Source organism: Palaemon carinicauda, chromosome 23 (assembly GCF_036898095.1).
Source record: "Palaemon carinicauda isolate YSFRI2023 chromosome 23, ASM3689809v2, whole genome shotgun sequence".
Taxonomy (NCBI): Eukaryota; Metazoa; Arthropoda; class Malacostraca; order Decapoda; family Palaemonidae; genus Palaemon; species Palaemon carinicauda.
The window spans coordinates 71,612,167-71,638,231 of record NC_090747.1 but is presented as its reverse complement, the minus strand read 5'-3'; the positions used below and the strand labels follow the sequence as shown (position 1 = coordinate 71,638,231).

General features: G+C 44.5%; 1 protein-coding gene across 2 annotated transcripts in view; it reads right to left on the bottom strand.

The window, feature by feature from the left end:
• GAA1 (glycosylphosphatidylinositol anchor attachment 1) overlaps positions 1 to 26,065 on the bottom strand; it is a 205,125-nt gene that overhangs the window by 139,828 nt on the left and 39,232 nt on the right. For both annotated transcript variants that reach the window (XM_068347028.1, XM_068347027.1), the window contains exon 2: positions 8,709 to 8,856. In XM_068347028.1, the coding sequence (XP_068203129.1) occupies positions 8,709 to 8,850 (142 nt within the window). In that variant the 5' untranslated portion in view covers positions 8,851 to 8,856. The remainder of the gene's footprint in view (positions 1 to 8,708; positions 8,857 to 26,065) is intronic.

The window sequence follows — 26,065 nt, the reverse complement described above, 5'->3', positions numbered from 1 at the left end:
TAGGGTGGTTTATTAGGAGACATAAGTTTCTTGAGTGAATTAGGCTAGGTTCTTCAACATAGTGGTTGGCGCCAACCACATCGCGGTTTTGCGTCGTCCGACGAAGACGCAGACATTTTAACTTCGCCTTTCCTGTGGCGAGGGGGAGCGATTTGGGGATCGTCAACATGATCACTCGAGGGGTCGTCCGTTCGCTAATCAAAGTCTGCCATATCCCTTGGCCTTTCGATATTCCTTCTCCCAGGGGTTGGGGTGCATGGAAGAGGACCCGGGCTGGGATTATGACGGACACGAACGGACGCACCCTCCACTGCACTGACACTGAATACTAGCACTTTTAATTATTCACATTAGATCTTAATAGACCTTCCCGTTACGAGAGATTATACTCTTTCGTCAAGGGCTAGAAAGAAAATACAAAAGAGTATATGATTAATATTAGTATTTTCAAAATCGAAATATAAAATAACGATACCAGTAATTGTGAAAAGAAAAAACGATTGTCAAGATTATTGCGTATCGTAGATTGACTGCATTGCGTCCTTATATGTGCCATTGAACACTAGTACTTTAAACTATTTCACATTAGATCATAATAGACTTGCCCGTTGCGAGAGATTATCCTCTTTAGCCAAGGGCCAGAATGAAAATACAATAGAATATATGAATAATATTAGTATTCTCAAAAGCGAAATATTAAATAACGATACAAGTATTGTGAAACAAAAATGATCGTTTAATATCTGACATCTCCCTTAGTCATACTCCGAGCGTAAAATGAATGTACGCTCGAGATAAAACGCTAATCGAAAATTGACTAAGGGAAATATACTAATAGGACAATATATACTTGAGAAATAATATATTTCCCTACATTAGAAACATACTTATGCTTAGTAAGCTAATATTTTAAAAATTTCTTGCAGGAAAAGAAAATAATTCATATAATGAAAGTCATACTAAGCAGATTACGTCACAGGATTGTGCCGTCATCACGATGGCGGACTGAATTCCTTCAAGGTAATCACATTCCGCTCGGCTAAGAGTTACGTTACAAAATAGTGACATCACAATGTTTAATGTAGAAAAAGTCTTCCTTCCATTATAACTTTAAGAGTTGTTCGTTAATAAAATAGTGGGAAAAAATCTTTGATCCCTCAATGTATGAACAAGGAACGAAAACAAATACATACATGCTCCCTGCTAATTACAGTGTGGGAATTAAGAGCAGCTCGAAAGCTGGTCTAGCCCAACACCCAAAGTTTAACAACAGAAGAGCCATTATTGGGTCTGGACATATTTGCATGAAAATCAAGTTCAATTAAACTGTCCAAGTTGGACCAGCAAAAATCTATCCTAAAATATCTTAGATAGTTGAAAGGCAGCGAAAGCTATTAACAATAATCAGACAAAAGGTACTTCACCAAATTGTAGAATAAAGTAATATAGCCTATCCACAAAATGAATTCCCGAGGTGTTAACTCGAACAACGACAGAGAATTTCTGAAGATGTTAGGAATAGTTCTGATAACCTACGAGTGATGGCACTCATGTATGACCACCTACTGTCATGGCGGCGATCGCCATGAATTTGAATTTCTGTCGTGCCGCGTCGAAACGCGGGATTTAAGCTACAGTATATATATGTAACTACCAGGGAAGTTACATATTTAAAAATAAACTACATCTTCACGAGCAGAGATTGGCCTCGATACTTTCAATTCTGAGGTCCTGGCATCAAAATTATCAGCTTAAATTTTACTCTTGGGCCATCATTCTTTAACTAAAAACAATGCCAAATTATCCTTGAATGCATAGCCATTCTGTCTTTTCCTTTACTTTGTAAATCAAAATTAATTACACTTTATCCAGCAAGCACAAATTAAATTACCTTGAAAAACAAAGCCTACTCTAATCATCTCTCTTGACTTTACATGGAGCTCGAGGTTTGTCTACCTACATTTACAGGGGTTACTTTGCTCTAATTTTTTAGTTTGTCAATCAAGTTGAACTTTCAAATCTTATAGCACAATAAATGTTGGGAAGACATTGAAATAAGAATAATTTCCTACGGGTAAAAAAAAACTTATAACCATCATATCAAAGAGTAAGTTCTCAAACATTATTTTCACATTAGAAAAATCCACAAAGCATTTACTATACAGTACTGTACAGTAAAATGATATTTTCATATTAAAATAAATTTTTGAACATACTTACCCGGTGGATATATATATAGCTAACGTCTCTGACGTCCAGCAGAAATTCAAAACTCGCGGGCGATCGAAGGTTGGGTTGCTAGGTGTACAACTAGCGCCACCACTCGCCAGGATACTGGAACCATTCCTTAAGTCCTCAGGTCTTCTCTGCCCATAGGGTCTCTGGAGGGGCAGAAGGGAGGAAGTTTAAATATACAGTATATATCCACCGGGTAAGTATGTTCAAAAATTTATTTTAATATGAAAATATAATTTTTAAACATTTAACTTAGCTGGTGGATATATATATAGCTGATTGACACCCTTGGTGGAGGGTAAGAGACCAGCAGTAAACATCATAGGAATATAACTCGAAGGGTTTTGATAAAAAACAAACTTAAGGGTTCGTACCTGATAAGGAAGCAGACTTTTATGATTCTCTGCCTCATTAGTCCGCTATCCTTATGAAGCCCAGCGATCCACTCAGGGGGCTGAAAGACCTCTAGGAGCTGTCATATTTGGGGTGACCACCCCTATGACAGGACCTCAACCAATACCCTTGATCTGGCCACTCTCAAGAAACAAGTTTGACCACCCGCTAAAATCAAAAGATTGCGGAAGACTGTCCCAGTCTCCACATACAACCAAAAAGACAATAGTTTCAAGAGAAGAAAAAAGGTATTAGGATTAGGGGAATGTAGTGGTAGAACCTTCACCAACTACTGCACTCGCTGCTACGAATGGTCCCAACGTGTAGCAGTCCTCGTAAAGAGTCTGGACATTCTTTAAATAATGTGAAGCAAACACAGATTTACTCCTCCAGTAGGTTGCATCTATAATGCTTCTTAGGGATCAATTTTGCTTGACAGCCACTGACGTTGCCACCGCTCTGACTTCATGAGTCTTTACTTTCAACAATCGAAGGTCAGTCTCACCGCAGTGAGCGTGAGCCTCTCTAATTAAGAATCTGACAAAATACGATAAGGCGTTCTTCGACATCGGTAAGGAGGGCTTCTTGACCGAACACCATAAAGCCTCAGATTCGCCTCGTAAATTTTTGGTTCTGTCAAGGTAAAATTTAAGTGCTCTCACAGGGCACAGGACTCTTTCTATCTCGTTACCAACCACATCTGACAGGTTGGGAATCTCAAAAGATTTTGGCCATGGATGAGAAGGTCACTCATTCTTGGCCAAGAAACCAAGCTGCAAGGAGCATACTGCCTTATTAGTACAGAAGCCGACGTTCTTACTGAAGGCATGAACCTCACTAACTCTCTTTGCGGTAGCAAGACTCACTGGAAAAAGTGTCTTCAGAGTAAGATCTTTAAAAGAGGCTAAGTGCAAAGGTTCAAATTTCTCAGACATAATGCCTGAAAACTTTAAATCAATCAATCAATCAATCTCAGACATAAGAAATTTAAGGACAACATCCAGGTTCCAAGCTGGCGTTACTATCCGATGCTCCTTGGAGGTCTCGAAAGACTTGAGAAGAGCTTGAAGGTCTTTATTGTTCGAGAGGTCAATGTTCCTGTGTCTGAACACTGCAGCCAACATGCTCCTGTAACCTTTAATGGTAGAGGCAGAAAAGTTACGTTCATTCCTAAGGTGTAGCAGGAAGTCAGCGATTTGAGCTATAGAGGTATAGGACAAGGAAATAGAGGTGACCTTGCACCAATCTCGAAATACCTCCCATTTGGACTGGTAGATCCTGATGGTAGAGGATCTCCTTGCTCTGGCAATAGCTCTAGCTGCCTCCTTCGAAAACCCTCGAACTCTAGTGAGTCTCTCGATAGTCTGAAGGCAGTTAGACGAAGCGCGTGGACGCTTTGATGGAACCTTTTCATGTGAGGTTGCTGGAGATGGTCCAACCGCATTGGAAGACTCCTTTGAATGTCCACCAGCCATTGATGTACCTCAGTGAACCATTCCCTTGATGGACAGAGGGGAGCAACCAACGTCAACCTGGTCCCTTCGTGAGAGGCGAACTTCTGTAGGACTTTGTAAAGGATTTTGAAGGGGGGAAACGCATAAACTTCCAGGTGAGACCAGTCCAGTAAGAATGCATCGATGTGGACCACCTCTGGATCTGGAATTGGAGAGCAGTAAGTTGGAAGCCTCTTCGTTATCGAGGTTACAAACAGGTCTATGGACGGACGTCCCCATATCCGCCATAGTTTCTCGCACACCTCCTGATGAAGAGTCCATTCTGTGGGGATGACTTATCCTCTTCTGCTGAGGCAGTCTGCCATCACGTTCCTTTCTCCCTGAATGAATCTTGTAAGTAAGGTGATGTTTCTCTCCTTTGACCAAACTGGGAGATCCCTTGCAGTTAAGTAAAGAGACTGCGAGTGGGTCCCGCCTTGCTTGGAGATGTAGGCTAACGCTGTGGTGTTGTCTGCGTTTACCTGCACCACCTTGTTTCGAATCAGTCCTTCGAAACTTCGCAGGGCCAAAAGAACTGCAAGAAGCTCCTTCTGGTTAATGTGAAGCTTTACCTGGTCTTTGGACCAAAGGCCCGAGCACTCTAGTCTGCCTAGTGTTGCTCCCCACCCCGAGTCCGAAGCGTCTGAGCACAACACATGGTCTGGGTTCTTGTGTGCAAGAGAGAGGCCCTCCTGAAGTCTGAGATTGACGTCCCACCATTTCAGACAAGTCTTGACCGTTTCTGGGAGTGGAATGGACACTGCTTCCAAGCCCTTCTCCTTGTCCCAATGCTGGTTGAGGTGAAACTGGAGAGGGCGTAGATTGAGTATTTTTAGGGAGACAAACTGCTCCAATGACGAGAGTGTTCCCAGCAGACTCATCCACATCCTTACAGAGCAACTGCTCTTTTTCTTATAAAGACGAATCTTTAAGAAAGCTTGTTCTAGTCTTGTGGGCGATGGAAAAGCCCGAAAAACTAGACTCCGTATCTCCATCCCCAAATAGAGAATAGTTTGAGATGGGGTCAGTTGAGACTTCTCCTTGTTTACTAGGAGACCCAACTCCTTCGCTAGGTCCAAAGTCCATCTGAGATCCTTCAGACAGCAATTGAAGGATGACGCCCTGAGTAACCAGTCGTCTAGGTATAGGGAGGCTCTGACACCTGTCGAATGCAGGAAGCTCGCCACGTTCCGCATGAGCTTCGTAAATACAAGAGGAGCAGTGCTGAGACCGAAGCACAGAGCTCGAAATTGGAACACTTCCTTCCCATACACGAACCTTAGATAATGTTGGAAGGTCGGATGGATAGGGATATGGAAGTATGCGTCCTGGAGATCGAGAAAGACCATCCAGTCGCCTTCCCTTACTGCTGCCAGAACAGACTTGGAAGTTTCCATAGTGAACTTTGCTTTCAGGATGAATACATTGAGTGCGCTCACGTTCAGCACTGGTCTCCAACCTCCTGAGTTCTTTGGAACCAGGAAGAGGCGGTTGTAAAAGCCTGGAGACTGATGGTTTAAAACTTTCACCACAGCTCCCTTCTCTAACAAGAGGGACACCTGTAGGTGCAAAGCTTGTCTTCTTGCTTCCTCTCGGTATCTGGGAGAGAGATCTATCGATTTTTGAACAAGAGGAGGTTTCTTTACAAAGGGAATTTTGTACCCCTCCTTCAACAAGAGGATAGATCATTGGTCTGCTCCTCTTCTCTCTCAAGCCTGCCAGAAATTCTTCAATCTGGCCCCTACTGCAGTCTGAGGTTGTGGGCAGTCAGACTCTGCCACGACTTGACCTGGCTCCCCTCCTTTTACCTCGTCTTCCATCAGAACGAGAGTTGCCTCTGTTGGAGGCTCTGCCACGAAAGGGATGAATAAACCTAGAAGCAGGGGTATCCAACTTCGGTTTGTTGCTTGAAAACGACGATGGTAATACCTTGCAAGCCGTTTTAGAAACTAGATCATGGGTGTCCTTTAAGGCAAGAGATGAAGCTATATCCTTTACAAGATCTTGGGAAAAAGCGAACGAGAGAGAGGTGCATAAAGAAGCTCCGACTTCTGACAAGGAGTAACTCCCCTAGCTAAGAAAGAGCATAATGACTATCTCTTCTTAAAAACACCTGCAATAAAAAGAGCAGCAAGCTCATTGGATCCATCTCTTACTGCTTTGTCCATACAGGACATAATCTGAACAACAGACTAATTATTAAAAGCAGACACTTTCTTGCTCAAGGCTCCCAACGACCAGTCAAGAAAGTTGAAGACTTCAAAGGCACGGAAGACCCCCTTGAGCAGATGGTCAAGTTGCGAGGTAGACCATAACACTTTTGAGCGCCTCATGGCTAGACGACGAGGAGAATCTACCAGGCTTGAGAAGTCCCCCTGGCCAGAGGCAGGTACTCCCAAGCCGAGAACTTCTCCTGTGTCATACCAGACGCTCGAACGTGAAGCAAGTTTAGATGGAGGGAAGGCAAAGGTTGACTTGCCAAGACTTCTTTTGGTCTGCAACCATTCTCCCAGCAAACACAAAGCCCTCTTAGAGGGCACCAATTTAGTAAAAGAGGGAGCTGTAGCAGCCAACCCTAAAGTGAATTCTGAAGGAGGCGAGCGTGGAGCAGCAGGAACAAAATTGGAAGGAAAAACTTCCTTAAAAATAGTCATGATCTTCTTAAAATCCAAAGATTGTTGGGCAGATCTAGGTTCCTCTTCTTCAGACAAGATACCCAAAGGAACAGCTGTGGAAAGGGGATCATCCGCTTCCTTCTCAGAATAAACTTCATCCGAAAGTTCAATGTTCTTACGAGATGGAGAATCAACAAGAAGTTGGGATGGAATAGCTTGACAGCTTACATCAACCTGCCGATGAGTAACAGGCAGAGGATGAAGGTCGACATCATTGACTGCATCGACAGACGCTCAACATCACGCCGAAGCTGACGATCGGCGTCACATTTGACAGCATGCCGAACACTAGGGGTCACGTCAGCGTGACGTGAAACTTCACGCTTAGAAGTCTGATGAGAAGAGTCACGCTTATCAGAACCGTGACACTCCGCAAGCGAGGGTTCCTGTCGATCAGGGGCTGGACAGTAAGACTGCATTAACGGGGACAATTTTGACTACATGTCCTGCAGCACGCTAAAATTAGGATCCCTAACACGAGGATCAGAACATGACGTCCGTTCCGCAACGTCAGTGAGGATAATGGAAGCAACAGCACTCACGTCACGTCTGGAACGTCCAGACGAAACAACAGAACCGTGACCCTGTGCAGGAGCCTCCGGAGCAACAATACCAGACGTTATAAAGGAACGTTTGGCAGGAGCGATGAAGGAAGATGTTCTGGACTGCTCCAATGACTGCAGCCAGGACGTTGACTTTGTTCTGAAGGAACCAATTTCCTCTTGAAAGGTCTGGAAACCTGACGCCAGGATTTCTTACTGACATTAACGTCTTCCGTGGATGAGGAGAACTTAGTGTCACCTCTCCCATGATAAGGGCAATCGTGAGGAGCAACGTCTGCAACTCGTGAGGGAACTTCTGTTCGTGGGTTAAAACTTATCGTTCCCTTTCGTCGTTTGACATTCCTTCTCCCAGGGGTTGGGGAGCTTGAAAGAGGTCTAGGACTGGGTGAACGGCAAGTACAAACAGACGAACCCTCCACAACACTGAACACATTTTTCGCACTTTTTTCACTAACACTGGCACTTTTTAACAATTTAACATCGGATATGAGCTGATTCCTATCCGTAGCAAGCAATTCGACCTTGGCACCAAGAGCATGAATCGCCTTCATCATGTCCATCAGTGAAGGCTCGTTAGTGCTAGTAGGGGGTTCAGAAACTACCACTACAGGGGGAGGAAAAGGTTCCGGGACATGGGGAGAGGAAAATTCTCGAGAATGAGAAGAGCTTCTGACCTTATCTCTCTCTAACTTACGAGTGTACTTTTCATATTCAAGCCACTTGTTATCTGATAAAATTACAAATTCATCACATCGATCCCCTAACTGACATATCTTACCTCTACATTTGTTACAAATAGAATGGGGGTCGATGGAAGCCTTTGGAAAGCGCCTGTTACAGCCTTTAGCACATTTCCTATACACAGGGGAAGGGTCAGCCATTTTGGAATATCCAGAGAGAGATGAAAAACAAAGCAAGGGTCAAAAACAGTCAAATCAAAAAGAGTTTCACGAAAAGTCGTAAGAAAAACCAACCAAGCGAAAGCCATTAACCAAAAAACAAGTACTTCACCAAAGCTGTAGAAAACTTGAGGTTAGCGCGAGTTGTACACCTAGCAACCCAACCTTCGATCGCCCGAAAGTTTTGAATTTCCGCCAGACGTCAGAGACGTTAGCTATATATATATATCCACCAGCTAAGTTAAATGTTTAAAACTGTAAAGTTAGCTAAAATATAGCAATGAAAAAATAAAGAAAACTATCATTATACATTGATGTACTGTACTTGTATAAAGCATGAAAAAAATTTTCAAGTTAGTTTATTTAAGGTTCATGAATTTCTAGAATTTAAAGAAAAAAAGATCATTGCAATTGCAATCTTATCTCTCCTTAACAGAAAACCAAACTTACCATGATTGAGGGAATTATGAGCAAGAGCTAGAAACCACCCAATGCCTATAACATAAAGCATAACACATAAAGGACGGTGATATTTTTCGAGCAATGCCGGAAAACGACTTCTCTCTACACCGGGGTCAGTTAGTAGTCCCATTTTTATCTGTAATATTCCAATACATTATTTATTTGGCTCTAAAATTATTACCTAAATATATATATATACAAAATAAGCATAAGATGATTGATTATTTTAAGCCACCTGAGATATGATATGTACAGTAAAAAAAAAATTTAAGAACATATGACAAATTTGTAAGAAATTTTTATTTTTCCTGACGATATAAACCTTAAGCTATTCATAGGGATATAGGGATATTACTTTCATCAAACCTGGAAGATGAGCCATAAGACTTTTAGCGAGGGTTAACCACCCACCCGCTGGTTAGTGGTGGGGGGGGGGGGGAATAGCCTGCTACCCCGCTCACTCACAAACCTGGGTTGAGTAACAACTTTTGCTTGCAGGTAGGACTTCTAGGGCAACAGGTGCTGGTAGGCCAATCTATAAATACACAGCTACAGGTTTTTACCTTCAGGAAAAATGATATTTTGATTATAAAATAAATTTTTGAATATACTTACCCAGTGAATATATAATAGCTGACGTCTCCAACGGCTCGACAGATTCCAAAAACTCGCGAGCGATCGCCGTGAAGGTTGCGGGTGTGCCCACCAGCGCCGACTATCGGCCAGATACCGCATATACTTGTAAACAGCTCCAGTTCTTCTCATCCCGCTGGGTCTCTATCGGGGAGGAAGGGAGGGCCTTTAATTTATATATTCACCGGGTAAGTATATTCATAAATTTATTTTATAATCAAAATATCATTTTTAAATATTAAACTTAGCCGGTGAATATATAATAGCTGATTCACACCCATGGTGGTGGGTAGAGACCAGTATTAATACAATAAAGGCGTATATGCTTAGAGTTTTTGACAGTTATATCATAACAAAACCCAAATAAATATAGGTACCTGGTAAGGAAGCTGACTCTGACGATTACTCTGCCTTGTTAGTCCGCTTTCCTCACGAAGCCCAGCCATCCTCTCAGGATGCTGGAAGACTCCCAGGAGCTGTTATATCCAGGGCGACCACCCATACAACAGGACCTCATCAAAACCCTTAATCTGAGCGCTCTCAAGAAACGACATCAAGAAACGACATTTGACCACCCGCCAAATCAACAAGGATGCAAAAGACTTCTCAGCCTTCCGTACAACCCAAAACAAGATTAAAAACATTTCAAGAGAAGATTAAAAGGATATTGGAATTAAGGGAATGTAGTGGTAGAACCCTCACCCACTACTGCACTCGCTGCAACGAATGGACCCAGTGTGTAGCAGTCCTCATAAACAGTCTGGACGTTTTTTAAGTAAAATGAAGCGAACACTGACTTGCTCCTCCAAAAGGTCGCGTCCATAATACTACGCAGAGATCTGTTTTGCTTAAAGGCCACGGAAGTTGCTATCGCTCTTACTTCGTGCGTCTTGACCTTAAGTAAACAACGATCTTTTTCACTTAAGTGAGAATGAGCCTCTCGGATTAAAAATCTAATAAAATACGATAAAGCATTTTTAGACATAGGCAATGAGGGCTTCTTAACGGAGCACCATAAGGCCTCAGATCCACCTCGTAAAGATCTGATACGAGCTAAATAAAACTTAAGAGCTCTAACTGGGCACAGTACTCTTTCAAGCTCGTTGCCTACGATCTCTGATAGGCAAGGTATATCAAAAGATTTAGGCCAAGGACGAGAAGGCAGTTCATTTTTGGCCAAGAAATCAAGCTGAAGCGAACATGTGGCTTTATCTGTAGAAAAGCCGATGTTTTTACTAAAGGCATGGATCTCACTGACCCTTTTAGCCGAAGCCAAGCACACCAAAAAAAAGCGTCTTGAGGGTGAGATCCTTCAGGGAGGCTGAATGTAATGGCTCAAACCTGTTGGACATTAGGAACCTTAGGACCACGTCTAAGTTCCATCCAGGAGTTGCCATACGACGCTCCTTAGAGGTCTCGAAGGACTTAAGGAGATCTTGGAGATCTTTATATTGGACAGATCTAAGCCTCTATGTCTGAACACAGAAGCCAACATGCTCCTGTAGCCCTTAATAGTGGGAGCAGAGAGGGAGCGAACATTTCTCAGATGCAGGAGAAAGTCTGCAATTTGGGCTACAGAGGTACTGGAAGAGGAAATGGATGATGACTTGCACCAGTCTCTAAAGACTTCCCACTTCGACTGGTAGACCTTGATGGTAGATGCTCTCCTGGCTCTCGCAATCGCTCTGGCTGCCTCCTTCGAAAATCCTCGAGCTCTTGAGAGTCTTTCGATAGTCTGAAGGCAGTCAGACGAAGCACGGGGAGGCTTTGATGAAGACTCCTTACGTGGGGCTGTCGTAAGAGATCCATCCTTAAAGGCAGACTCCTTGGAACGTCTACCAGCCATAGAAGTACCTCTGTGAACCACTCTCTCGCGGGCCAGAGTGGAGCAACCAATGCCAACCTGGTCCCTTCGTGAGAGGTGAACTTCTGCAGCACCTTGTATAGGATCTTGAAAGGTGGAAAGGCATAAACGTCCAGGTGAGACCAGTCCAGCAGGAAAGCGTCTATGTGGGCTGCCTCTGGATCTGGAACTGGAAAGCAGTAAGTCGAGAGCCTCTTTGTCAGAGAAGTCGCAAAAAGAACTATGGTGGGTTGACCCCATGTCATCCATAGCTTCTCGCACACAGTCTTATGCAACGTCCACTCCATGGAGATGACTTGTCCTCTTCTGCTGAGGCAGTCCGCCAAGACATTCATTTTTCCTTGCACAAATCTCGCCAAAGGAGAGATGTTACTTGCCTTAAATGGAGTTTCTTCTGATCCGTGGATCAAAGACCCGAGCATTCCAGACTGTCCAGTGGAGCTCCCTAACCCCAAACCGAAGCATCTGAATACAACACATGGTTTGGGTTCTTGATCGCAAGAGAAAGACCTTCTCGAAGTCTGATGTTGCTGTCCCACCAAGTCAGACATGTCTAGACTGGGTTGGAGATTGGGAAAGAGATACTCTCTAAGCCCTTCTCCTTGTTCCAATGGTTCAGGTGAAATTGGAGACGGCATAGGTTGAGTCTCCTCAGAGAGATAAACTACTCCAGCGATGAAAGAGTTCCCACGAAGCTAGTTCAAACTCTTACAGAGCAACTGTTTTCCTCTTGCAAGTGAAGGACTTTTAACAGAGCTTGTTCCATTCTTGTGGGAGACGAAAAGGCCCGAAAAATCAGACACTGTATCTCCATTCCCAAATAAAGAATAGTCTGGGATGGGGTACTGTAAGTTACGACCTCTCTACGTTCACTATATGACCTAGCTCCTTGGTTAGGTCTAATGTCCATTAGAGGCTCTCCAGACAGTGATATAATGACGACGCCCTGATTAGCCAGTCGTCAAAATAAAGGGAGGCTCTGAATCCTCAAAAAATGTAGAAAGCTTGCTACATTTTGCAAGGGCCTTGTAAAAACAAGAGGAGCAGGAATGAGGCCGAAGTACAGTGCTCGACATTGGTACATTACTTTCCCGTCCACAAACCTCAGATGTTGTTGAAAGTTTGGATGAATCGGGATGTGGAAGTATGCATCCTGAAGGTCGAGAGAGACCATCCAGTCGCCTTCCCTTACTGCTGCCAAGACAGATTTGGTAGTCTTCATCGTGAAGTTTGTCTTGACAATGAACACATTGAGCGCACTTACATCTTAAGTACTCCTGCAGTGAACGTGGCTGCCAGATCATTGGAGCCATCCCTGATAGCCTTGTTCCTGCAGTGAACGTGGCTGTCAGATCATTGGAGCCATCCCTGATAGCCTTGTTCATGCATGACATAATTGTACAGCAAAACATTGACAGCTGGAGAGACCTTCTGACTTAAGGCTCCCAGGGACCAACCAACAAAAAAAAACTTCAAACGCTCGAAAAAAAACTCCTAACAGGAGATGGTCTAGCTCTGAAGCCGACCATAAAATCTTGGAGCGTCTCATGGCCAGGCGACGGGGAGAGTCTATGAGGCTTGAGAAGTCTCCCTGGGCAGAGGCAGGAACTCCCAAGCCGAGAACTTCTCCCGTGTCATACCAGACGCTCGCTCTAGAAGCCAGTTTAAAAGGAGGGAAAGCAAATGCTGTCTCCCCCAAACTCCTCCTGGTGATCAACCAGTCGCCTAGCAAACGTAAAGCTCTCTTAGAAGAGCGAGAGAGCACTAGCTTAGAAAACGACGGCTTCGAAGAAGCTAGGCCTAGCGTAAACTCTGACGAAGGCGAACGAGGAGCAGCAGTTACAAAATGGACCGGAAAAAGATCCTTAAAAATCAGCATGATTTTTTTAAAGTCCATAGAGGTCTGAGCAGCTTTAGGCTCCTCTCCGTCTGACAAAGTCCCCAAAGGAATATCAGTAGGAGGAGGATCAGCAACTTCCTCATCTGAAGGAACCTCGTCCGACAATTGTCTAGTCTCATGAAAAGGAGAGACCTGCCGCGGCGGCAATGCTTGACAGGCAATGTCAACAAGCAAAGGAGCAGCAGTAGCAGTAGAGGAAGCGACGTCAGGTCGCTGCTGAAAGGACTGAAAACCTTGTGACTGTCCAACAACAACAACAGGAGTTGATGGAAGCTCGACGTCACGTCGGAACTGCATTGACTGCCTAGACTGAGCAGTCAAAACAACCTTCGACTGCGGTGATTGACGCTCAACGTCAAGTCGAGGCAACTGAGCTGGTTGGCGAACGTCCTGAACGTCAACACGAGACTGCGGCAGCGGCTGAACGTCAACACGAGACTGCGGCAGCGGCTGAAAGTCAACACGAGACTGCAGAGAGGGAGGATCCATGTCACGTGACTGACGTGAAAAACTCCTGACATCACGTTTCAAAGTACAAGAAAATGTCAGCACTAACGTCAAACGGACGAGTAAATGCTCGTTTGGGCGGCTGACGGCCAGAGTCTCGTTTAGCGTAACGGCGACTCGAAAGCGAAGGTTCATCGTGAACCTGCTCAACGTCAAACTTCTCCATAAGGGAGGCAAGCTTAGTCTGCATGTCCTGCAGGACAACCCATTTAGGATCAACGGGAGTCGGAACGGGCCGAGACGACGGTAACGTCTGTGTTGGCAAAACATTGCCTTTACCGCGACCCTCGGACCCCGTGTTACGCTTGCGTTTAATAGGCGAACAGTCTTCCGACAACTGCAAAGGGTCAGAGCTGTCCCCATGGCTACAGCCAGGACGCTGGACCTGTCCTGAAGGGACTGACTTTCGCTTAAAGGGTCTAGAAACCTTGCGCCAAGGTTTCTTTTGCGAAAAGTCTTCAGATGACGAGGAGAACACAGTCTCACCCGTCTTATGGTAAGGGCGATCTTGACGAGAAACGTCCGATACCAAAGAGGGAACGTCTGTACGTTGGTTAAAGCCTCTCGTCCCCTTAAGTCCTACGACATTACTTCTCCCTGGTGCAGGGGAGCCTGAAAGAGGTCTCGGACTAGGGGAGCGACAAGCATGAACAAACGAACCCTCCGCAACACAGAATATGTTTTCTTGCACTCACTTCACTGATATCGTATTTTTCAATAATTTCACATTAGGCATGAATAAAACTGATATCTACCTGAAGCACGCAATTCTCCCTTACATCAAAAGGTTATAATTGCGAAATGAGTCGTATAATGTAAGCACATTAGTACAAAATGAAACACACATGCAAAAATCAAAAAACATATACATATATATCGAATAAAACGGAAATATATAAAGTTAAAAAGGATCAGTGACTGGGGAGGAGACTAAACACTAGTTCACTAAAGACTACGTTTTCAATCTCTCACCGTACAGTGCCTTGGGACGAGAATAAAAACTAAAAACGTTTTATCCTCTCTCCCCGTACAGAGACTTGGGACGAGAGTAAAAAAAAAACTGAATCGAGAACAACGTTACTCGCTCCCAAACTCCTTACTTGGGACGAGAATAAAGATCGGATCGTTCTCTCTTTCTCTCTCTCTCTCCGTCTCTCTCTCTCTCTTGTCACACACAAGAGAATTGCCCACTCACCCTTCGTCAATAAACAGGTTATTTGACCAAAGGAAAAAACTGAAAGGACTAAGAAATTGAAAATTAACAAGTTCCTTTAAATTAGTATTTAAAACACTTCAGTTTGAAAGAAGAATGAACAAAACGTCAAAATCGATTTATTCTGCAAAGTGAAACCGTGATTCTCTCTTTCTCTATCGTAACGATAGAGCGCAACCTGCATAGCATAAATAAACCAAACGTTAGTTCATCTTTGAAAAAAAAACAGCACGAAGACTATTCAAAGAATATATTTCTTAAAATATTTTCTAAAAAATATTCATTTCATAACTCTTACAAAGCAAATGAATTAAACTTAACGAAAATAAAAGTTGAATGGGCTCAACGTTGTTTAACTTCGGTTTCCAAGTTAGGACCGCCTACATCTCGGACTAGGGGAGGAATAGGTAAAGGCCGCATATAAACAAAACATAAAATTTATCTTGATGTTTAGTATAAATGGAAAGCTAATCGAAGAGGCCTAATAAAGGTGGGTGAGATATAAAATATATAGAGGAAAATCTATAATTATCAACAATAATTTATAACGTGATAAAATAATTACTAAAAGCCTTAAACACACTTCCGTACACTGAGGGAAGGGTTGGCCATCTTTACTCTATGGAAAAACCAGAGATAAAAAAGCAAGGGCAAAACACTTTTCCTCTCCTTTCAAAAGCATTTCTTTTGAAGATAGTATTGAATAATCCAACACGGCGAAAGCAATAAAAACAAAACCAAGTACTTCACCAATTCGGTAGAAAACTCGAGGTCATAAAGCGAGTGGAATCAAATTGTCGATGAAACCGACAGAGAAGAACTGGAGCTGTTTACAAGTATATGCGGTATCTGGCCGATAGTCGGCGCTGGTGGGCACACCCGCAACCTTCACGGCGATCGCTCGCGAGTTTTTGGAATCTGTCGAGCCGTCGGAGACGTCAGCTATTATATATTCACCGGCTAAGTTTAATATTTAAAAATACAAATTACTTACAAATTTCTCATTTGTTCCGAAACTAGATACAAACCTTCCGCTATTTATAGGGATGACTTACCCCTGGGGGGGTGGAAGTCCCCACCAACTGGCTTCTTGGCAATGACCTTGGGGTTTCTCCGTATGTGCTCTACACATAACTGGTAGAAACCCCTCACTAAACACCATGCTACACACGGCCAGCAGCCTACACAAGCTGTGTGCTTGTGATACTAGCAATGTGACTGGTCTATGTAAGAGTTCTCCAAGTCATAGGAATCTTCCAAGGGTATTATTATTATTATTATTATTATTACTATCCAAGCTACAACCCTAATTGGAAAAGCAAGATGCTATAAGCCCAGGGGCTCCAATAGGGAAAAATAGCCCAGTGAGGAAAGGAAATAAGGAAATAAATAACTGAAGAGAACAAATTAACAATAAATCATTCTAAAAAAAGTAATGTCAAAAGAGATATATATATAAACTATTAACAACGTCAACAACAAATATGTCATATATAAACTATAAAAAGACTCATGTCCGCCTGGTCAACAAAAAAGCATTTGCTCCAACTTTACCCAAGGAAGCTCTTGATAGGAACCTTCCATCAGGATGACATGGCTATCTCACCCAAAAGTAGATTTTTCGCATCTGTTCTTTGTTAACTTCTGTCTTAACACTGAAGAAAATACAAAAAAATTGTAACCCCCATACAAAGGATATTCGCGCCAGGAGTTAGAATTCTGGAGACCTTTAGTCTAATTCCCTGGGAATATCATTGTAGTCAAATATACCCCAGGAAGCCCCTTACAGGAACCCTCCATCAGGACGACATGGCCATCTCACCCAAAAATAGATTTCGTTCTTTGTTAACTTCTGTCTTAACACTGAAGAAAATACAAAAAATTGTAACCCCCATAACAAAGGATAAAAATCTCGACTAGCGTATGGTAAAAAAGAAGCGTATCAATAACATTTGCAGGATTACAGTTACAGTATCCCCTTTCATTAACTATCACCTTTCAACCATCTCCATGCAGTTGTAAACAACCAACTCCCATTGGTTTGGACTATTTTATACATATGTTGCCTTTCAACAATATTACAAAAGATGTGTTATAACCGAGAGACAGGATATTCTATTATAATGAGACCAGGTAGAATATTAGAATATCTCAACTTTGTTATGGTACACATAGACATTACACAGTCCCTCCTCGCTAGGGATATGGGGACGCAACAAGCATTATCTCTATACTAAGTTACACAAGGAAAATGGTTTTACCTGCAGATAGGTGAGACCAGCTTTGCAGAGGACCCTAGGTGCTGATTCCCAAAAAGAGCAGATGAAAGAAAGAAAGAGCCAGTCATTCTTACGCATTCATCCCAGACTAATCCCGGGTAACCTTTGCCCTCAATCATCTGCTTCTTTTCCAACAAGGAGCCTGAGGTATATAAACCACTTGTTGTATAGCCACCACAGGACCCAATGGAGAATGTCTACATGTTCCTGTGGGTCACGTCTTGTGGGTAGAGAGCAGTGAAGGTCATCTGACGCTTCCTCATGCCCGCTTGCAATACTTGTGTCAGTAATTTCTTTTGAACGTTAGGGACATTGCAATGCCACTAACGTCATGATCTTTGGGTCGTTGTGTTAGAGGAAGATCTACATTTAGTGTTAGGTCAATGACCCTGCGAATCCAAGCAGAGATGGTGTTCTTCGCGACCCTTCTCTTGACCCTCCCGTGCTGACAGAGTGCTGATACACTGGGGAAAGCAGCTATCGTTCTTTTGAAGTAACACCTCAAACTCTTTACTGGGCATAGTAACAGTTGATCTGGATCATCGGTTTCAGCATGAAGAGCCCAAATCTAGGATCCGCTACTCCAAGATTTTGAGTCTTAGCTATAAACTCAGCGACAAAGTTGAGAATTACCTTCCCAATCCCCTTGAATGGGCAATGCCATAGGAAAGACCATGCAGTTCACTAATTCTTTTGGCCAAAGCAAACGCAAGTAGGAACATCGTCTTCAAAGTGAGTGGCGACATGTTGACTGGAATAGTGGTTCGTAGGGAGCACCCTTCAGAGACTAAAGGACGCGGACAAGAGAGATGTCTACTTGCACATGAGACCTTGCCTCGGACTTTGCTCCAACCCCGAAGAAAGAGTCGGCTCAGCATGGTGGGGAAGCAAAGTCTTCAGCAACAGCAGCAGCTCCACCTCCGAGATCCGGTGTACACTACCTCTTAGCACCAAGTTAAAGGAGTTCCAGAAATGCCCCGTTCGACGGGTGACCAGTCATACCTACAATACATCAAAGAAGGAAAAGGCTCTCCCCTAGGGAAGGGGCAGAACTGCTTCTCTAAGGGGAGCAGTCACGTCCCTCGATCCCCGAGGTTGACCTGGTTTTAGCCGGTCTACGCTTTTATTTGATCGTTGCCCGGGAGAGATCGATCAAGCAGGAGTTTCGGGAAGAGATTGGGAGGGGGGTCAAGGAAAAAGTGCGAGGTTTCTTTGACTTTGGGGAAGACCCTAAAGGTGAAGAATCTCTCTTGGACTTCTTGCGCCATCACCCAAACCTCTCCCACTGGGCAGCAGACCAATCCCGGCATTCAGGAAAGGTGTTGTCCTCATCACATCGCCACCCTCAGCAGGACGGACACAACGAATGCGGGTCCGTTTCAAAGGAGGACATGAAAGTCCTGCAGGAGCGGCCATCTTCTCCTGGACATGTCCACATGAGATCGGTCAAAGAGAAAAGCAATCACACTAAAGCAATTAAGTCAATAATGGCTAGTCAAGTTGGAGGCGGAGAGCAGCAACTTTTGTTCAGCGAGCCAAAAGAAAAAGTGGTTACTCAACCCAGAGTGTGAGTAAGTTTGGTAGCAGGCTAACCCCCAACACCCTGCTAACTAACAGGTGGGTGATTAACCCTTACTAAAAGTCTTTTGGCTCGTCTTCCAGCTTCGCCGAAGGTAATATCCCAATAAATAGCAAAGGATTTGTATTTAGTGTTGGAACAATTATATTTGACCTAACTATACAAACCTAAGATTTAAGTGAAGGTGTAAACTTGGCTTGTTAAAAACTATAGCGAGGTGTCAGTAGTTACAGGTGGGTGTCATGGAATTGCTCCCTCACCCTGTACACTGGTAAGCAAATTTTACTCCAACAGTCGAGCTGTATGAACGTACAGTACAGTACTCTGTTTTCATAACTTGGCTACTTTAACCTTCAAGAAGTAATCCAGACTCACCTACCACAAGGCTCACGCACACTTCAGTAGAATTCACTGATTACACTAACTCTTCCCTGTGTGCATGCTCACACTCAAAAGTGTGTCGTTCCTTCAGGTTACGGATTTTCCTATGGAGTAGAACCTCATGATTGTACGTGTTGCAGAGTGTACTTGAGTATTTGATGAAGAATCACATCTTGAAGTGGATCCTCACTTTTGCGCAAGCTCACAAATCTCAGAGTGCTCTAATGCACCTGATGATTTTAAAGTAGTTCCTCATCCTCGCATGCAAACTAAGGTGCAAGCACGAACTTCAGAGTGTACAGCACATGCACTCCTGAAGAAGAGCTAGCTTTTGATGACCTAATTTTTGTGCATGCACCTTAGAGAGTAATTACACTCCTAAAGAGGAGTTAGCTCTTGAGTTGTTCAACTTCTCACATACTGTACACTAAGGTGCTTTCGCAAGCCCAAGAGCTATGTGTAGAGTGCACCCACTTAAGTACTCGAAGGATGAATGCCATCATGAGATTAATACTGCACAGTACACATTCTCCAATGCACACTAAGGTACACATGCAAATAACAGAGTTCTCACACCTTGGATCCATCTACCCAGGATTAAGGACCTGCTCAAGCAGAGGCAGTAAACCCAGAGTCTTAATCAACCTACGAAAAAGTTCTTGCCATCACCCAGACTCCTCCCTTCAACAATTTTGCCACAGACAGATTCTTCTTGAAGGCAAGGATAGAGCTGATTCATCTGACTTCTTGGGCTTGCACCTTAGAAGAACTGTTCACAGTTCCCTCAGAGGTAGATTGGTAGAACTCTGCACCAACTGTCTTCTTGGCATTGATCCGGGGTTTTTTTTCTGTGCAGCACCCACAGAAAAAGACCCTGCAATTAGTAGAAACCATGACACCTCGCTAAACACCATGCTATGCACGGCTAGCGGCCTATGCTTGTGATACTAACAATATGACGGTCTAGGTAAGAGTTCTCTGAGTCATAGGAATCTTACGAGGGTACCATAGAAATTTCCCAATCCCCCATTGCTAAAGGTATGGAGACATAAGTATTATTTCTATACTAGGTTACACAAGGAAAATGGTTTTAACTGCAGATAGGTGAGGCCAGCTTTGCAAAGGATCCTGGGTGCTGATTCCCCAAGAGAAGGAAAGATGAAAGAAAAAAAAGAGCCAGTCATTCTTATGCATTCATCCCAGACTAATCCTGAGTAATCTTTGCCTACTTGTCCATCAAGAAGACTGAGGAGTTTAAACCACTTGTTGTGCAGCCACCACATGACTAATGGAGAACGACTCCATGTTCCTGTGGGTCACGCCTTGTAGGTAGTGGACATTGAAAGTAGTCTGGCGCTTCCACACACCCGCTTGCAATACTTGAGTCACAGAGTAGTTTCTTTTGAACCCTAGGGACATTGCAATGCCCCGAACTTCATGAGCTCTGGGTTGTCATGTTGGAGGAGGGTCAGGATTCAGTGCCAGGTCAATGATCCTGCAAACTCAAGCAGAGATGGTATTCTCCGTGACCCTCCTCTTGACCTTACATGTGGTGATGAGTGATGACACTCGGGGGCAAGCTGCTAACGTTCTTTTGAGGTAACATCTCAAATTAATTACTGGGCATAGTAACAGTTGATCTGGATCATCGGTTACAGTACCAAGACTCCCAATCCGGAAAGGCCCGAATCTGGGATCCGCTACTCCCAGATTTTGAGTCTTAGCTATAAACTCGGGGATGAAGTTAAGATGTACCTCCTCCCAACCCCTTGAATGGGTGATGTCATAGGAAAGACCATGCAGTTCACTAACTCTTTTGGCCAAACACACGGCGAATAAGAGCACCATCTTCAGTGTGAGGTGGCGATCTGTTGCCTGGCGTAATGGTTTGTAGGGAGCACCCTTCAGAGACTTCTGACTGGGGGAAAGGAAGGTCATAGCTTCATATGAGGAGAGAAATTTCCAAGGTCAAAATATCGACTCCTTTCAGCTTAAAGGTAAGGCTCAAGGCTGAGTGGTAGCCTTTCACTGCTAAAATCGTGAGGAGCATTTTCTCCCGAAGGTACACAATGAACTCCACTATTGTTGGAATAGTGGCATCGAGGGTAGATATACCCCTTCCAAGACAACAACCACAGAAGACAGTCCACTTAGCCAGGTAAACTGAAGTCAAAGATCGTTGAAGGTGTTCAGCCATCATTTTCGCAACTTGTTGCGAAAATCCTCTGCTGGATAATTTCCAGGCGTGTTCCCTGTGGCTGTCTGAGTAGAGCGTGTCGTGGAAGGAGATCTCTCGGAAGTTCCATCAGGAGTTGCAGAAGGTCCAAGAACTATTCTGTGTGATGCCATAGCAGAGCTTGGAGTCATGGAGAGATTGTCGGATACTCTGGTCTTGTCGAGTACAGTACTCTTCTCATCAGACAGAACGGGAGAAATGCATAAACATCGATATTATCCCACTGTTGTTGGAATGCATCTTGCCAGAGAGCCTGGGCATCCGGGACTGGGGAGCAGTAAACCGGGAGCCTGAAGTTCAGGGACGTCACAAACAGGTCCACAGTTAGAAACCTTGTAAGGTCAGGACTTTGTTAGCTACTAGATGATTCAGAGACCACTTGGAGCCCACTACCTGAGTCGCTCTCCTCAGATTGTCCACGAGCACATTCCTCTTGCCCGAAATGAAGCGGGCTGATAGGAACACAGAGTTGTCTTCTGTCCATCTCAGGATCTCTATTGCTAGATGGCACAGGAGCTGCGAAAAGGTACCGCCTTGTTTGTTCATGTAAGCCACTACTGTGGTATTGTCAATAATCAACCCAATGGAGTGACCAGCCAAGAACTGCTGGAACTGTTGGAGAGCTAAGAAGGCTCCCTTCATCTCTAAGAGATTTATGTGCTGGTACCTTTCGTACTCAGATCAGAGGCCGGAGGCCGTGTGGTGCAGCATGTGGTACCTCCCCCCTTCTTTTGATGCATCTGAATAGAGCATCAACTCCGGGGGAGAATGAGAAGGATGACATCCCTGAGGAGGTTCTCCTCCGCCACCTACCATCTGAGGTTCGTCTGCTCCACTAGTCCCATGGGTAATAGGATGTCTGGGGAGTAGTTGGTTTGATTTCACCTAGACTTCAGCCACCATTGGAGAGATTGAATTCTGAGGTGGTCGTTGGGCACTACACAGGCCAGGGATGATAGGTGACCTATGAGACAACCATTGCTGGGCCGGAAGGTCTTCTCGTCTGAGGAAGGGTCTTACTACCTTCCTCAGCCAATGTACCCTGTTGTGTGATGGAAAGACTTCCTGTTGGTCGGTTTATGATCATACCAGTCTTTGAGAGGGAAGCAGGGATGACTTCTCGAGGTTCACCACGATCTCCAGATCTTGGCAAAACGCTAGAAGTCTGTCTCAGTGTTGAAGAAGGGTTACTACAGAGTCTGCTAGGATCAGCCAGTCGTCCAGGTATCTTAGGAGACGGATGCCAATCCTGTGAGCCCAGGATGACACTATGGCGAAAACTCTCGTGAAGACCTGAGGTGCTTAGGAAAGACCCCTTGAACTGGTATTGCTTGTTGTCAAGTATGATCCTTAGATACTGTACTTCCTTAAAGAAGTATGTGTCCTTGAGAGCCAGCGTGCACCTGAAGTACTATGGTCTTACCGCTTGCTGACCATGTCTGCCATCTTCATGCTGAATGGAGTTTGTCTGACAAATTTGTTCAGCGCTGAGAGGTCAGTGACAGGTTCCCAGCCTCCAGATGCCTTTTCACAAGAAAGAAAGAAAGAAAGTCAACTGAAGAAGCCTGGGGACTCATAAAGGACCTCCTGGAGAGCACCCTTTTCCAACATGGTCTGGACTTCAACCCAAAGGGCCAGCTCCTTCATGGATCTCTTTAAATAGGATCTTGATAGGACTGGATACCGAGTCAGTGGAGGGAGAGAAAGAATGAACGGGACATGATACTCCTCAACAATACACGGAGACTGTCCAGGGTTCTGCCACAAGCTACAGCCACCTCTGCCAGCAGCGTTGCTAGCATCTCCCCCATTGGTGGATAAGTGGATGGATTGCCCATCCTAGCAGGAGAGGCCTCAGCCACTCCCTGTGCTGCTTTTACCTCCGCAAGAGGACTCACAGCCCTTACGTTCTCTAGTTGGAAAGGGGTTCTTCAACACTCTCTGGGACTTCAAAGTACTGTTCGTCAGCGGTTTTGCTATGTGAGACTGCTTTTTCTGTGGCGGAGGAGGCCGATAGAGCCGAAACGTGAGGGCCCTATGGAGAAGGGAGTCCTGATTGGACTTTCTCCATCTCTCCGCCACCCGTTCGACATCTTCCAACTTAAACAGAGAGGCACCTTCGAGAGTCAAATTCCTAAGTCTCATCACCTCCACGTGTGGGACCTGTCAGTGGAACCTTTCTATTAGTGAGTCCCTTCGCCGAAGGGTCGTATTGCAGGCGAGGGAAAAGATCGTCGGCCCTTGAAAGAACTGAAGAGACGTCTCCTGACCGAAGGAGAAGGAGAAGGAGAACGTTTAGAGAATCGAGGGGGACTACGCTCTCCCTACTCTGCAGGGAGGGGCATCAATGGAGAGACACAATGGCATCTAGAAGTTCTCTGGAACGGGGTCTTTGGGAGGGACCTCACTCACAGAGGAGAGAGATGTCCAACCACAGGAGAGACCTGCCTCGGTGTACGCTTCCTCTCAGCACCAAGTTGAAGGAGTTCAGGCAAAGCCTCCTTTGACGGGGGACCAGTCATACACAGCGATAGCCAAATCTGCAATACGTAAGAGAAAGAAAAGGCTTTGCCTGAGGAAAGAGGCAGAACTGCTTCTCTAGGGGAAGCAGTCCTATGCCTTGAACCCCAAGGTTGACCTGGTGTTAACCAGTCTACACTTTTGCTCGAGTATTCCCCAGGGGAGGTCAATCAAGCAGGAGCTTCAGGAAGAGATTGGAGAGTCAAGGAAGAAGTTCGAGGTTTCTTCAACTTCGAGGAAGACCCCAAGGCTTGGACTTCTTCTTGCACCATCACCCAAACCTCTCCCACTGGGAGGCAGACCACTCCCGGCATTCAGGACAGGTGTTGTAACGATCACAGCGCCACCCTCGGCAGGACGGACACAACGAATGTGGGTCCATCTCAACGGAGGACATGAAAGTACTGCAAGGCGGCCCTCGGGTCCTCAATTTGTCCGCATGAAGACAGTCGAGGAGAAATACAATCACATTGAAAAATAAAAAGCTTAAAATTGACAAATTCATAGATAAAAATTTTTTATTTTTCTCTACTACAAACCTGCAGTTATTTATACTATATATGGATACAGTATATCTTTTGGCAAAGCTGGAAGGTAGCCAATTAGACTTTTGGTGCGAGATGGTAACCCTACCCAGAGATTGGGTAGGGGGTGACTAGTGGTACTAGCCACCTGAGCTAGTCACTTTTTATATTTGGCTTGTAGAGAGTGGTCGTCTCCTGTCTCTCCACCTCAAGGATGCCACAGACATTGACGAACATTATTGTTTTGTGCTCATTTTAAGCTTACTTTCTCTTTTTCAGGTGTGATTGTGCTTGGTTTGCGATCATGCGAACGTGCCCTGGTTACGAAGGTCGTTCTTGCAGGACCTTCATGTCATCGGTAGACACCGACCCATATTCTTTGTGTCCGATATGTAGAGCGCGTAGTTGCAAGAAAGACTCGCCTTGTGATGAGTGTAGGGAGTGGTCTGCCTCCCAGTGGAAGAAGTTTGGGAGATTCAGGAAGAAGAAAGCTAAGTGCGATCGCTCTCTCTCAGAGTCTAACTCGGAGACAAAACGATCATGAGTTTCCTCTTCTTCTTTGCACTCTCTTACACCTCTTTCCAAAGCTCCTTCTTGACTGTCTTCCTCCGGGGAACGACCGAGTAGGAAAGCGTCCCTTTAACTCCTGGGCGATCTCACGGACTTGGGGGAGTTGCTGCTTCGACTAGAGAAATAACTTCTCATTCTGCTGCTGAGATACCTTTCTCTATTTCAGATATTTTGCAGGCTTGGATTTCTTCTCCCCTTCAAAGGAAGCGCTTCTACGTCTCCTTCAACATGAGTCTGAGAGAGATTCTTCGCCTGTTGCCAACTTTGCCCTTGGCATTTGCAAAGTTCTACTTTCTCCCTTCAGACAACCTCCTGCTGACGACAAGCCTTCTAACCATCCGGTGGCTCCGTTGTCTCCTCATTTACAGATCTTTGTTTCTCCCTTTAGGAATGTTTCCAGCTTGCAGGCTAACCTCTTTCCTACTGGTGCAGCAGACGGTTTTTAGGTGGACGATGCTGCACCTGTTCATCGATTGCATAGACAAGACTCACCATCTCATCCTCCTGGTCGGTCAGGATGTCGTTCATGGCAATACAATGATGAGATCGGAATTTATTCTGATCAACAATCGCAGGGGCGAAACTCATCACCTCGTCTTCTTGGTCGGCTGGGTTGTCGTTTGCGGTAAGCCAATGATGAGAACAGAATTTATTCTGTTCAAAGATCGCAGGGGCGAGACTCATGACCTCGTCTTCCTGGTTGGTCAGGATGTCGTTTGCGACAATCCAGTATCAATATTAAAAAATAAAAAGCATAAAAAGCAATTAAGTCAACAATAGCAAGTCAAGAAGGATGAGGAGAGTGGCACAGACCTAAAAAAAAAAGTGGTTACTCAGCCCAGGTTTTTGAGTGAGAGGGGTAGCAAACTAACCCCCACTCTCCCGCTAACTAGCTGGTGGATGGTTAACCCTCGCTAAAAGTCTTATGGCTTGTCTTCCAGCTTCATCAAAATTAATATCCATATTAATAGCGAATGGTTTATATTAATGTCAGAACAAATATGGTTCACGCATCTGACGTGAAATATAGTGTAGTATCATATACTGTAATCACCTTCATCTTTTTGTATGACTGAGCCAATCTACAAACCTTCCCACCTTATACTATACTATATATGGTAGCACATTTTGTTAGGGAA